Here is a 15,044-nt window from a genome sequence, read left to right as displayed (position 1 = left end):
TGACTTCCAGGACAGCCAGGGCTATACAGAGAAACCCTGTCTCGAAAAACCAAAAAAAAAAAAAAAAAAAAAAAAAAAAAAAAAGGTCTCTCCCAGGCTAGCTGTGAACTTCCTATGTAGGTGAGGCTGGCCTTGAACTTTTGGTGTGCTGAGATCACAAGTGTGTACCACCATGCCAACTCTCTACTTCTGTTAACTCTTGTAATTTAGATGAAATGGAAATGTTCCTCCTTTATAGATTTATTCAAGGGGCTGAAACTTATGAACTTCCATGATTTTTTTACAAAAAGACAAACTGAGAGGAATAGGAAGTTTTAGTTTTTAGGAAGATATAGAAACAGACCAAAACTTAAGTCTTCTTTAAATTTCTCATTAAGTACTACATTGTGTACTGATGTATATTTAAAATGTATAATTAACAATACAATACAATAAATATACTAGAAAGAATGAAAGGATGAATAATAAGGAATAAGGGAAACTTTATGAATATAAAATAGAAGTGGTAAAATCATCAACTACAATATTGCAATGTTTATATTGAACAGGAAAGTAGAAACAAAGAAATACCTTGGAGCTGGAGTGACAGCTGCATCCACTCCCGTAACATTGTTATTTTCAGGAGGGCTGGAATTTGCAGCAGCATGCCTGCATCGGTTATATATTGTCTAAAGCAATGAATACAGGGTTTTATAATGAGAACCAAGAATTCACCAAGTCCTTAAAGGATATTTCATAATCCACCTATTTTCCTGTCTATACTGTTTAACAGCTAAATTCTTTTTTTTTTTTTTAAGATTTTATTTATTATTATATGTAAGTACACTGTAGCTGTCTTCAGCCACCCCAGAAGAGGGCGTCAGATCTCATTGTGGATGGTTGTGAGCCACCATGTGGTTGCTGGGATTTGAACTCAGGACCTCTGGTTGAGCCATCTCTCCAGCCTAACAGCTAAATTCTTAGAACAGCATTTAAATTCAAAATGGAAGGATAACCTCATGTAATTTAGGTACTTTAAGAAAGCAATATTCAAAACTTATTCCAGATGTATGATTACAATTGTCTTTTAAATTGTATCTCAATTTCGCCTCTTACCGTACTAACATCCAGCGGCAGTATGAAGACAATAAGAAAACAGAGGTACCAAGCAAGCAGTGTTCCAATGATTACAAGTCTGTGCTGTTTCTTAAAGTCTCCATAGCGATGCAGGAGGAACAATGCCAGAAAAAAGACGAAAACAATCTCAAGTCCTAAAGCTGCACCACTCATTATTGAATGTTCACAATCTCCAACCAAACTGATTCATGGATAGTTCTGGACCATATCTGTTCACTTAAAAAAGGAAAGAAAGAAACATATAATATTAACACAGAAAATAACATTTTAGAAATTTTATAATTACCTAATTAATATATTAACAAACTCTTTGGAAAATTGTCATATAACTTTACTCTGGCATTTGAATAAGATAAAACATCAAGTCTTTTTATAACTTACTTCTTTAAAAAAAAAATAAAAGATTTAATTATTTATTATAGGAGTACACTGTAGCTGTCTTCAGACACTCCAGAAGAGGGAGTCAGCTCTCATTAGGGACGGTTGTGAGCCACTATGTAGTTGCTGGGAATTGAACTCAGGACCTTCAGAAGAGCAGTCAGTGCTCTTAACCACTGAGCCATCTCTCCAGCCCCCTTTAACTTACTTCTTAAAGTGCATATTTGAAAGTTTACAAGTAGGCTGAGTGTGCTACCACACCTTTAGCCTAGCACTTTGGATGCTTAGGAAGAAGGATGATGAGAGGCCAGCCTAGACTATACAGCAAGACTCCATCTCTCTATAAAAATAAAATTTCTTTAGGAAAAATACTGTAAAATAAAAGTCACACTTGTTTTTAATTTATTAAAAATTAATAAATTCCTAATACTAAGATATGAACATTTTATAGGCATAATGTTATCATGCACTGTAGAAAGATTAACCTTGTATTATTCAAATGGTGATTTCTCTGCTCCCACATCTGGTTTTGGACATGGCATTGTAATGCTTAGTCTAGTATTTCCTGCCTCAATGGTGTATAAACATTACTTCTCAATAATCTCTGACTTGTCAATAAAAGTTGATCAGCCAGTGTCTGAGCAGAGAGGAGAATAGGGCTGGACTTCTGATCTCAGCCAGGGGAAAGGGAGGGAGAGAGAGAGAGATGGGGGGAGGCAGGAGAGAAGGAGGGAAGAAGGAAGAGGAGGAGAGGAGGAGGAGGAGGAGGAAGGGGAGGATGAAAAGGAGGAAGAGGAGAGAGGAGGAGGAAGAGGAAAGAGGAAGAAGAAGAGAAGGCGGAGGAGGAGGAGGAGGAAGAAGAAAGGATTAGCCAGGCAACATCATAGGAACACACCTGGAGCAGAGAGCTAGAGAAATACTAAAATGCAAGTATCTCCAGAATTTTGGCTGGGAGGTAGCCATATTAGCTTAGAGGATTCAAATAGACTTAAGCATGTTCAGCTATTGTGCTGTAAAGAGTGATTAAATAAATCTTACAATCTCTGTCTCATTTGGGAGCTAGCAGGAATAAAGGAAGAATTATCACTTTTAAAATTGCATTAATACAATTATAATATATCATTTGAGTATGTTTCTTAATGTTATGTTAGCCAACTATTTAAATTATTTTTAACTTAAAAACATTTTTACATGCAATATATTTTGATCATATTGTTTCTCCTCTCCCAACTCCTCCCAGATCCTCATCTCCCCTATCTACCCAATTTCATGCTCTCTCTCTGCAAAGAACATAAAACAAAAAAACAAAAATCAAAATAAAAAAAAAAACTGTAAGATTAAAAATACCAAAGGGTACATACAGACAGAGAGACAAAGAGAGACAGACCCTCACACATACACACAGAGACAGACACAGAGACGGAGACAGAGACAGAGACAACAAAAAGCATGGGAGTCCATTTGTGTTGGCCAACTACCCTTGGGCATGAGGCTGCCCTGGAGTGTGGTTGATGTAGCTAATGACACTCCATTGAAGAAAACTGATTTTTTTCCTTTCCCATCAGGTATCAACTGCAAATAGCCTCTTGGTTGGGGGGACGGGGGTCCTCGGCAAAATATTTTATAGAAGTACGTTATCCTAGAAAAGTAGATATTAAGTTTATCTTAGGAAGTTAGACATCTACTAAAGCTTTCTAAGATCATCCATAGTCAAGAATGCAACATTTTCTGAAAGAAATCACCACCAGAAACATTCAACAGAAACTTCTTTGAAACATTATCCTTTTGTGCTTTGTCAAACTCAACTGTTCATGATTAAAGTTTGTTATAATCTGCTTTACAGGTTACCATTCCCCACTAATCCATATAAACCTTACTTTCTCTTTAAAAAGCTACTTTTCTACTTTATGTACAAAGAAGCTGCTGCCACTGCTGCCACTGCTGCTACTACTTCTACTACTACTATTATTATTATTTTACTACCGCTATAAAAGGTTCTTACAATCTCTAACACACTGGACTGAAAATCATGATATAGCCAAGTTGGGCTCATCCACCTGCTACTGTGAATTACTTGAATGCTGAGGTGACAGGCACATAGCACCATAGCTGGTCTTACCAGTTGATACTGGGTAATGTCATTTTGTTTTTTCTAAGGTTTTAAGACATGGTCTTGCTATGGAGCCCAGGCTAACCTCTAACTCATTATACAGACCAGACTGGCTTTGAACTGGTAACTCTACTACTTCTACTTCCTCGGTATTGAGACAATTTTTTGTTTGGTTTGTTTGGTTTGTTTGAAATAGGGTTTCATGAATCCCCATCAGATCTAACAAGAATGATCTTGAATACCTCTTGCCTTCATTTCCCAAGTGCTGGGATTACAGGCAGGTACTACCTCACCTACCTGGAAAATATTTTTAAATTGTAAATGTACAATAGGAACATCAGCAAATGATTTTTAACTTCTGTGATGGTTTGTATATGCCTAGAGACTAGCTCTATTAGGAGGTGTGGCCTTGTTGGAGTAGATGTGTCACTGTGAACATGGGCTTAAGAGACCCTCACCCTAGCTGCCTGGAAGTTGGTTTCCTTCTAGTAGCCTTTAGAGGGCGAGGTAGACCTCTCAGCTCCTCCTGCAGCATTCCTGCCTTGGTGATACTGGACTGAATTTCTGAACCTACAAGCCAGCCCCAATTAAATGCTGTCCTTGGTCATGGTGTCTGTTCACAGCAGTAAAACCCTAACTTAGACAGAAGTTGGTACAAATGAGGTATTGCTGTGATAGGCCTGACCATGCTTGTGTTTGGAAGAATGTGATTTGGAAAGCACTGGAATACTTTAAATGGGGTTTAGTGGGCTACCCTAGCAGGAATATGGAAGACTTTGTTACAGAAGTTTCAGTGGAGAACTTCAGGTGTGTGGCCTAGAGACTATTTTTGTGATATTTTGGTGAAGAAGGTGACTACTTTTTGCCCTGTCTGAAGAGTCTGCCTAGGAATAAGGTAAAGGATGAGATCGAGATTAATTGCATTGACAAAGGAAGTCTCAAAACAGCCTGGTGTAAATTCCATTGTGTGGTTATAAAAATTCACTCTTATGAAAAGATCGCTCTGATAATGAGAAAGTTGAGAAAGGAAAAATAGCAAATATATGGTTCAAGTATTAAAGGGGGACCAGGAAGTAAAATGGAGCTGAATCCTGTGTTCTAGGAGATACCAGATTAAGGGAGTGGGACTTTGGGCTAGATCCGCCCCAGCTAAATTTAGATCCAGGTATGGTGGTACACACTTAATCCCAGGAGATAAAACCAAGCAGATCTCTGAGTTCAAAGCCAGCCTGGGACAGAGTAGGCTCTAAGTGAAGAACTTAAATCCAGGCTTGGTGTTTCAGTCAACAAAGATGAAAAAGTAACTGGAGACCTGAAGACCACTCTGACATCAGACATGGAGGTGCAGAGTTTGGAGTTTGCCCAGCTAGTTTCCTGACTTGCTTTGAGGTCTCCTATGCTTAAGCTTCTCCCAGTGTAGAACTCCAGTCTCCGGGCTGTCTACAGAAGACATTCTTTTTCTGGCTGCCTTTGGATCAACATATAGAACTCTTTCAGCTGTTTCTTCAACACCTTGTCTGCAAGCTGTCATGCTTCCTGCCATGATGATAATGGACTAAACCTCTGAAATTGTAAGCCAGCCCCCAGGTAAATGTTTCTCTTATAAGAGTTGCCTTGTGCCGGGCGTGGTGGCTCATGCCTTTAATCCCAGCACTTGGGAGGCAGAGGCAGGCAGATTTCTGAGTTTGAGGCCAGCCTGGTCTACAAAGTGAGTTCTAGGATAGCCAGGGCTATACAGAGAAACCCTGTCTCAAAAAACCAAAACACAAACAAAGAGTTGCCTTGGTCATAGTGTTCCTTCACAGCAATGAAACCCTAACCAAGATAATGTGCTAGCTACTTACCTTTGTCTTCTAGAAAATACCTACCTACTTCAATGGTCTCAAGGTATTGATTTTACCCTCAGCAATCAGCTTTCCTCAAAAAAGTATAGATATATGAAAGGAAAGCAACTACATTTTACTTTTCAACATCTGTGGTGATACCACAACCCGCAGAGTGCATCCTCAACCCTTTCTAAGAAATGAGTCAGGTTCACAATAATTATTGCTCCCTCACAACAAACTGGCATTCAGTTTGCAAGGCACCTCAACAGTTCTTCATCTGTTTGCTTGCAAGAGAATAAGCACAATTCAGAACCATGTCAAGAAGGTGCATCTAGCACCCCAAAGCCAGACAGGAAGAAAATGTCAGCCATTTAGGCACATAATCAGAATGGGTTCATTACTGTAGAACATGTGCTGAGTTATAACTATGTATAATTCTGCAAAAGATTTCAATAGTCAAAGGAAAAATGTACCTTTGACCACAACAAAGGCTGACATAGTTTTCAAACATTAATAGGTTTAGGGAGATGTTAATTAGCATTTGGAAGCATCCTAGTTTTCATGGGTTGGCATTAATACCATAAAAGTAAAGTTGATTTTACTCAAAATCAAATGCCAACTAACTTAACTGATCAAACTTTAATGTACAAGTAGTCAGAGTGAACCCTTTAAAACATCATATACAAAAGCCTTAAATATTTAAAATCCAACTCCATCTTTTTCTATTTGCTATTATTTTCAAATGCCTTTATAACTATCTTGCTAAAATTAATGGTTCAGGAGTACTGTTTTCTATGTATGCTGTGGCTGTTAAAAGTTTTACATGCTCAATGTGAAAAACATTAAGGTTAAGATAATTTCAGAATTTGAGGAATTTCAAATGTTCAAAAACAGAGAGGACAGGAGAGAGAAGGAGCTTAAGCAAAAGAAGATAAGAAAAAGAGCAAGACACAGAAGCAACTGATGAGAATACAAACAAACAAAAAAAAACTGACAAAAACCTGTCAAATCCCCAAATTCTGAAATCAATAAGAAATTTGGCCATCAAGATCTAAAGAGTCATCAGAATTGATTTTAATTTTTTCTTTTATTCAGGGCCTTCAGATGCCTTAATACAAACTGTCTATTGAGCCACACCCCAGTTGCAGTAGTAATGTAAATAAGTATTTTAACTTATCTATGTGACATAATGAAAGATAACACAAGAGCCTGTGTTTTGAAACTGACAAGCCAGGTGACTAGGATTCCTAAGTGTGACTAGAGGCAGGAGCAGATGATTCATCTTTGGCAAGGCTTGAAAGGCTGAAGCGGGCAACCAGGTCAGTGGGTAAGAACTGGAAACTCTCAGTAAACCCTTGAGGATTTAAGATGTAGGAATTGTAAGAATTCCAATGCCAATTACTTTGGCATCCAGAGATTCCTTTTTCACAAAGGATTGTTTTTACAAAGGAACTTGAAGATTTAATGTATACTTACTATATTATACTGTATATTGTTTGTTTGTTTGTTTTAGTTAATTCCTACAATCTAACGAGAAAAGACTGTTAGAATTTTTGCTTAATAAAGGAGAAGATGGCAGAGTGAATATGTCATTTACCTAAGTTCTCACACCAGAATGTGGCAAAACAGATTCAAAGTAAGGTATCCTGACCACAAACAATTTCATGTCTCCTCTCCAATCCAGACATCCTTTTAAAATACAATTTGTTTTAAATAATTTCTATGGTTCCATTTTCTTTTTTTGTTGTTGTTGTTTTTTGTTTTCTTCTTTTTTTCCTTTTTTTTGTTATTCCTTTGGTTCCATTTTCATAAAGAATAATTTAAAAATATTCTATTAGTCTTCAAGATGAATCAAGACACAATACTCAAAAAGTCATGTTTAATATAGAATTTAACTTTTTCCTTTGTGGGTAATTATTTTATTTAGATTACAGTAATTTTTCTTTTCTAGTTATCATGGGAGAACTAAAAAGTAAGCAAGAAGAAATAATATTTTTGTTATTGATCTAATCTGCCCATCACAGATCATTAAATCAAAGAAAACTGAAGATTACAGTCAAATTGAGGAAGAAAAGGAGATAGTTATGGAATTTGACAGGCAACTGGAAACATGTTTGCTAAAACTGTCTCTTGCATTTTATTCCTCTAAACTAAATATCAGAAGGAGCAAAAGGAATCTCTTAATCTCTCTATAATACAATAGTGCCTTTATGCTTCATTGTATTTCTCTGGTTGTATTTGATTTTCAAAAATGGGACTAGCAGTTGTACACATAAATGCATATACACATATACCATATGTCAGTTATGATGGACAGTCCTTTCTAGACTCTCCGAGGCCCTGAAAACATTGATTGCCTTGTAAGTACGATATGTTTTTAGTTGTGTAAATGACACTGCTATTGCCTTTCTCAATTTATAATGTCACTTTGTATTCTATCTGAAGCCTCCAGAGAATATTAGACAATATTCAACCTAATGACACTTTCAGTTATATTAAATGATTTCTTTATCCTGGACTCAGATTAATTGTAATGCTAAAACTATGTTTTAAAAGACTTATTAAGATGAAATACGATGTGTTGAGTAAGATTAAATAAGATTAATCAGGAAATAAAATATTTTACATTAGCAGCAATCACAATGTAGCGTTTAAGAGATCAGTCTCTTAAAGTCTCTACGGGGAGTTTCTATATAGCTAATAACCTCACATCTTCAATGGACACAATTCCTCTATCAAAAAGAATCGTGTGTGCCGATATAAACCTTTTCGGTATATTATAGAAATAGCTGTGATTAGAAGAAATGCAAAAGAAAACCAGTTTCATTATCAAGGCAAATCAGGAAGCTCCTAATTTCAAAGTTGATGGGCTTCCTTTCCTAGAGAGAACCTTGTGTTCACTAATTTAAATATCATAAGGTCTCTGGTAACTCTTAGCTGAATTCAGGGCTGAACAAGGTATTGTTTTATATTTACTACAATTTTCTCTTGAATGAGTTACATCCTAACTGAAAGGACAAAGTTCAAGAGAAGGCAAATGAGTCTTTATACACTATTTCAGAAAGTCTCATTTTAAGATACTTTCAGGAACAAAACTGAATACTTATTCTCCTAGTCTTGCTTCTTTTCAATTAAAACCAATTTGCAAAAAGGGTTTTGTTTTTGTTTTTGTTTTTTTACACCAATCTCACTTTCAGGAACTAAGAGTTCGTGAATTTCTTCCTGTCAAAGAAGTAACTGATGCAAAGATTATGCTATAGAAACAAAGACATAACTGAGCTTGAAGAATTTAATTCCACTATAAAACGAATCTTGCCCTCCCCACAAAGAAAAACGGGTATGCAATCTATCATACTATACCAATATTCTAATGTTTTTGATGAATGTTTTTTCTCAACTCTATAAATCCTCTTCATTTTTACTGGACTCGAAATGCATCCCCCTACCCTCTCTCCTGTTGCCCCGAAGTCTCATAAAAGACCCTGTATCAAAAGCAGGCTATGTAGTATAAAGAGAGACATTTAATGTCAATCTCTGGCTTCAGCATTCATGTTCAGAAATATATGTATGAAGTGTTAAGCTCATTGGCACATGAAAGCACATATACCACACACATAGACCTCTGTTTCTGTTTCTTTCTCTCTCTCTCTCTCTCTCTCTCTCTCTCTCTCTCTCTCTCTCTCTCTTTCAGTTTGCACACCTGAATTTTGCATGGTCATTCTAATCTAATCGCCCCCGACCTCTTCAGAGGCTAAATTAGCATAGTTTCTAGGCAGAGAGATTCAAAGACAGGCTGTGGGTTGAGTCAGAGGCACCTAAACAGCTTTCAGGGTGGTCTCTCCTTGCAAGCAGAGCCTCCTCCCTTTTTCCCTTTCGCACTTGGGAGACTCATCAAGGATCCAAGAGGATGCACGCGGGAACCACTGCTGGCTCCTGCCGCCTTAAAAAAAAAATAAAATAAACCATCGCTCCTCTTGGAACTGTGTTTTAGCTCGAAAAAGGCTTCCCCCTCGCACGGGGTCTGATTTGATCTTCAGTGGCAGCCCGTGGGGTGTGCGGCGTCCTCGAGCCTAGTTTACAAGTGAGGCAGGGATCCGGTCCTAAGGGCCACCCACTGCCAGGTGGAGGAAGGCGAATGGCCGGCTTGGCAGAGATGCCACCCGCAGCCTCTCACCTGGCGGGCCACCGAGACCCCGGGAGATGGGCCTGGCGGCGGCGGCCACTCGAAATCTGGAGCTCCCCCCAAGTCGCTGTCCGCCAGACTGGGCCGGGACCCCAGACCCTGACGCACCTCACGCGTCCCCGCCCCCCTCACGCTCACCGTCCGACCTCGCCAGACAGCGTCTGGAAGGGACTCAGAAGCTTCGCGTCCGCCGCAGCCCGCCGGGGTCACGGATCCTTCAGTCCCGGGCGACCGTGGCGGCGATCACCCGAAGGCCCGTGGGCTCCGGGAAAAGGAAAACCCGCTCCTAGTCAATCGGCTGACATTTCCCAGCCAGCCGGAGCTCCACCCACTTCCGCCTGCCTGTCCTCCGCCTTCTTCAATCCCGCCCGGCGCCGCGGGGAGTTGTGGGTATCCGGAGGGTTGGTCCGAAAGCAGAGTGGAGGAACCCAGGCAGGACTACGAGCTAGGCTCGGAACTACAATTCCCAGCAGGCAACGGGGCGTCAGAAGGCGGCTGCTGGAGAGCGGGATGCAGAACTCCGCGCGCGCGGTGGTGATGGAACGTTGCTAGTTCGCGGGTCCGACTGCTGGGGCCCCGGGGATCACTCTAAGCCGAGAGCTTTAACAGGAGTCTGGAAGGCAGGCAGCTCTTCAATTAATTCAAGCATTCAAAACTCCTGAATCAGTGGACACCATGCATAGGTAAACGGATTGCAAAAAAATTACCGGGCAAAACATGAATGAACCGTTTGAATTCTTTTAGGCCGCGAATGTTACTTCTTGTTCAAATAATCAGTTTATGTGAATGGTTGCTTAGAGAAAATGGATGGATGAATGCTTTAGTGCGAATATCAATGTGCGGTTTAATTTGTCTTCCTAATTAAGTTTTCCTTCCGCTACTTTGAGTCATGGTATGAGTGCCGTCCTTCTTTTTTCCCTCCACGGGAAGAAATTATTGAGGCCTTCTGCGTGACCATAGACCCCCAAAGCCTTTCGAAGTATATGTGTTCCCGATTTTTCTCTCATGCTTGGATTTCTCTCGCTTGGAGGCACGTTTAAAAAATGCGGTACTGTTACTGGCTGTGACTTTTCTCCACTCCGTTCTCGACTCTTCTTTCATGCCTACCTTGGAATTAGTTAGGGGTGTATTTTCAAAAGGAATAGAGAATGTCTGCCCTTCTGCAGGAAGCACCTTCAGGAGATTCCGGACCAGAGTAGCAACGTCACCACCAGCTTCACGTGGGGATGGGATTCCAGCAAGACTTCTGAATTGCTCTCAGGCATGGGTGTCTCTGCCTTGGAGAAGGAGGAGGTGGACAGTGAGAACATCCCTCATGGACTGCTCTCAAACCTCGGCCACCCCCAGAGCCCTCCAAGGAAACGAGTCAAGAGCAAAGGGAGTGACAAAGACTTTGTGATCATCCGACGGCCTAAACTCAATCGGGAGAACTTTCCAGGTAAGGCATGACACGAAGATTCAAATCGTATGTGTAATGGATTGGACTAGTTTGTTTTAACTAAATTTGAATTATTTCCTTGGGGAAATCTTTTGGATCGATGCCTAAAGTTGCCTAGTTTGGAAGTGTGGCAGTGAAATGGAGTCCAGTCATTAAGTCTTCAGGAATCTTGTTGGTCTTTATCTTGTGGTCAACAATTGACTTGAAACTTTTAAACCAGGGGGCAGCATTCCTGCCCTTCTCCTTAGAAGGGAATCTTCCTGCTCAAAGTCCAGCTCAGTACATTGATATATGGGAACAGAAGCAGGGATCTTAGAGGGTCCCCTTTTGTCTCTAATATACTTCTTTGTATCCGAGCAAGCTTTGGATGGTAATCAATTAGATTATTGGTAGGCACATTAGGATGGTAAATGTTACTAAGTAGAAGAGACTTGGACTGTTCAACTTGCAAGCAGACCCCTGGGGGTATAGTACCTCCATTACTGTGACATTGCATCTACAGTCATGGAACCCTGCAAGGTGGTCTCATCCCCACTGCCCCCTCTACCCAGCTAGTTACTGTGTCTTTCACTCTTGTGTGGCAACTGTTTCAAGCTTTCATCATCTCTTCCTGGATTTTTTTTTTTTTTAAAGATTTATTTATTTATTAGATGTAAGTACAACTGTAGCTGTCTTCAGACACCCCAGAAGAGGGAGTCAGATCCCATTACAGATGGTTGTGAGCCACCATGTGGTTGCTGGGACTTGAACTCAGGGCCTTCGGAAGAGCAGTCGGTGCTCTTGACCACTGAGCCATCCCTCCAGCCCTCTTCCTGGATTATTTATAATGTCAGCTTTCTTCTCAGTTCCGTCTCCGGGAGGCAGGGTGGGTTGATGAAATTAGAATTTATCTGAAGTTATTCTCTCACTGGCAACTCCCCTTCCTTGATTTCCCAAACATTTTTAAATAAATGCCTCCAGGGTGGATCCAGACTCAAGGACTGGCAGCCTTAGGGTAAATACAGTGTGTTGACCAGAGGCTTGCCCAGGTTTCCCCACGCCCCTAGTCATTTAAAAGAGTGATTCAGGGCCAGGCAGTGGTGGCGCACACCTATAATCCCAGCACTTGGGAGGCAGAGGCAGGCAGATTTCTGAGTTCAAGGCCAGCCTGGTCTACAGAGTGAGTTCCAGGTCAGCCAGGGCTACACAGAGAAACCCTGTCTCAAAAGAGTGATTCAGGAAGTGTTTCTGAGAGCACACTGTCCTCCACACTATAGTGACTCCGAATAATAGCAGTGAACAAACCAGACATATCCTAGAACTTCCATTCTAGTGAGGAAATACTGGAAGTCCAATGGATATGGTACTTTTAGCCAAAGTGACTAAAAACAAAGAGGGGGTCAAGCTGAGGAAGAATGAAAGTCTTGGAATCTGAAGATAGATTGCAAACTGGGTATTGGCTGAAACCCTTAATTGGTCTGTGACCTTTAAGCAAAGACGAGGGGAGAATGCTGGAATATGCGTGAAAATGTCCCTTGGTATAGGGAACCTAAAGTAAAGGGAACAGCCACTTAAGATGCTGAAGAACAGAAAAAGCAGAGTGGGAGGGGACAGAGTAGGGAGGGGGGCGGCCTCAGGTGGGGCTGATCTTTCCTCCTCTCCCCGAGTTCAGTGATGTCCATTGAGACAGGTTTCTTTGTTTGCCACTGGACTCCAACTCAGAGATCTGCCTGCCTCAAGTGCTGGGATTAAAAGAGTGGACCGTTGGCGCCCCGGCTCATTGAACCCTTTAAAGGGATACATTGGTTAGCTGAGGCTGAACTGTATCAGGTAGAGGATAGGCCAAGGACCCCTGGAGATTTTTGTAGAGTCGTGGGAGAATGATAAGCCATGGTCAGGACGAAAGCAGTGGAAGAGGTGACCAAAGTCTAAACTGAAATGGGGTAAGGAGTAGAAAAAGAGGTTGAAGAAAGCATCAGAGAGAAGCCTTGCAAAGCCAGCATGAAGAAATGGATTATTCCGTCCTTCCTTCTGGCACTGTCTGCAGATAGGCTGGTGAGCTGATCTGTGGCTTGCTTGCAAATCCCTGTCGCGTAGTCTTGTGTGGTGTCTGTCGCATGCCTTTGAACCCAGCACTCCCGGTGGCGGAAGCAGGCAGATCTCTGTGAATTGGAGGCTTGATGGCCTATACAGTGACTTCCAGGACAGCCAGGGCTACACAATGAGACTCTGTCTCCAAAAAAAAAAAAAAAATGGCCTTCTCAGTACTTTTGTAGGAAAGGGAGTCGTCTTCAAGTTGTAGCATGTGAGGCCACATTAATGCCAGGTATGGTGGTGGCACGTCTCTCTAGTCCCAGTTTAAGAGGCTGAAGTCAGAAAATGGAGATTTCTGGAAAGCACAAGCCTCAAAGTAAGGCTGTCTCAAAATTGAAAACATAGCTAAATAAATAATAATATCTGAGATTAACTAGAGGGGCATGGACGTAAGTTCGGACAAATCTACATTTAAATCTTGATGCTACCATTGGGAGTTACCTTGGGGAGTTACTTGAACTTTCTGGGCCTTAGTTTCCTTATCTGTGAAATGGAGCAATAATTCCTACTTAAAGTGTTGATGTGAACATTGAGTAAAACTGAAAAGTTCGCTGGGCGTGGTGGCGCACGCCTTTAATCCCAGCACTTGGGAGGCAGAGGCAGGCGGATTTCTGAGTTTGAGGCCGGCCTGGTCTACAGAGTGAGTTCCAGGACAGCCAGGGCTATACAGAGAAACCCTGTCTCGGAAAACAAACAAACAAACAAAAAAAAAAACTGAAAAGTTCTTAGTATGATAGTGGCATACAATAGGTAATGGTCCACACAATTTCTGACACTGGCTTGAGAAGTCAGTTGATCAACATCTTCTGCCTTAATGTTAATCTGACTCTGCACACATAGAAATTTTTTTCTTTAAAACTTAACGGGGCTCTTATTTTTTAGAGCCTGGGTTTTTTACAGTAGCAGTTTGGTGTTTGACCAGCCAAATGTGGTGAGAGATAGATCCTGCTAAGATGAACAGGTTTCGATTAACTTGCCCATGGTGCATAGCTTTGGTTATAAAAATATGACTGCTCTGTGTTGTTCCACATCTACAGGTCCACAGATGCAGGTCAAAAGTCATCTTTGAAGCAAAGCACTGGGAGGACCCAGTCGGAACCCAATGAGGGGGAGGGTTGCTGTCTCTTAGGAGTTTCCAAATGGAGCTGAAGAGGGACAACAATGTATATAGCAGCTCCACCCAGCCTTGGGTCTGCCAGGAAGACAGTAGTAGCTCAGACCCAGAGTGTCCTCAGGGCCGCAAGGAGGGAAGGAGCCCCTTGTGCAAAAGTGACTCACTTCCCATCCCAGTGGGTGTGTGGAGTTCTTGGCTACTCGGCCAAGGGAAGGTACGGGGGAGAGAGGAACTGAACTGGTCCAATCAGTGAGTCTATACGCCTGCATTTCTGTTTTTGTTTTGTTTGGGTTTGTTTGTTTATTTGTTTGTTTGTTTTTTGAGACAGGGTTAGTTTGGCCATCCTGGACTCTGTAGACCAGGCTGACCTTGAACTCAGAGATCCTCCTGCCTCTGCCTTCCAAGTGCTGACCAAAGGTGTGCGCCATCACCCTGGCTTTTTTTTTTTTTTTTTTTTTTAAAAAAAAGACCAATCTTGTATACTTCTGGTTAATCTCATATTCACTATGTAGTCTTGAAATCTCAGCATTTCTCCTGCTTTACCCCACAAGTGCTGACGGCTTGTGAGGTGTCATACATGGACACACCCCCCCCCTTTTTTTAAATATACTCTCATCTTGTAGTCCAGGTTGACCTTGAACTCATGGCAATCCTGTTTTCAGCTTCCCTAGTGCTTGGACTATAGACAGCACAGAAACAACCCTAGACTTGAAGATTGGTGCTTAATGAATGGGCCAGGCAGTGGTGACACACACCTTTAATCCCAGCACTTGGGATGCAGAGGCAGGTGAATTTCTGAGTTCGAG

General features: G+C 41.3%; 2 protein-coding genes across 6 annotated transcripts in view; one reads left to right on the top strand and one right to left on the bottom strand.

Moving 5' to 3' along the window:
• The window catches only part of Lmbrd2 (LMBR1 domain containing 2), a 59,411-nt gene extending 49,461 nt beyond the window's left edge, over positions 1–9,950 (bottom strand). The window contains exons 1-3 of one of the 5 annotated variants that reach the window (XM_029543968.1): positions 9,752–9,950; positions 1,096–1,332; positions 571–668 (exon numbers count right to left, since the gene is read on the bottom strand). In XM_029543968.1, the coding sequence (XP_029399828.1) occupies positions 571–668; positions 1,096–1,269 (272 nt within the window). In that variant the 5' untranslated portion in view covers positions 1,270–1,332; positions 9,752–9,950. Of the gene's footprint in view, positions 1–570; positions 669–1,095; positions 1,333–7,027; positions 7,103–9,751 lie in introns of those variants that run through there. The other 4 variants (XM_021208323.2, XM_029543969.1, XM_029543972.1 and 1 more) reach the window with 4 other exon arrangements.
• A 107-nt stretch (positions 9,951–10,057) lies between these two features.
• The window catches only part of Skp2 (S-phase kinase associated protein 2), a 30,457-nt gene continuing 25,470 nt past the window's right edge, over positions 10,058–15,044 (top strand). Inside the window, exons 1-2 of the mRNA XM_021208325.2 lie at positions 10,058–10,296; positions 10,780–11,051. Coding sequence (XP_021063984.1) covers positions 10,289–10,296; positions 10,780–11,051 — 280 coding nt within the window. The 5' untranslated portion in view covers positions 10,058–10,288. The remainder of the gene's footprint in view (positions 10,297–10,779; positions 11,052–15,044) is intronic.

The sequence above is a fragment of the Mus pahari genome, chromosome 11, assembly GCF_900095145.1.
Source record: "Mus pahari chromosome 11, PAHARI_EIJ_v1.1, whole genome shotgun sequence".
NCBI lineage: Eukaryota > Metazoa > Chordata > Mammalia > Rodentia > Muridae > Mus > Mus pahari.
The sequence above is the reverse complement of the archived record's forward strand: the minus strand, read 5'-3'. Positions and strand labels throughout refer to the sequence as shown.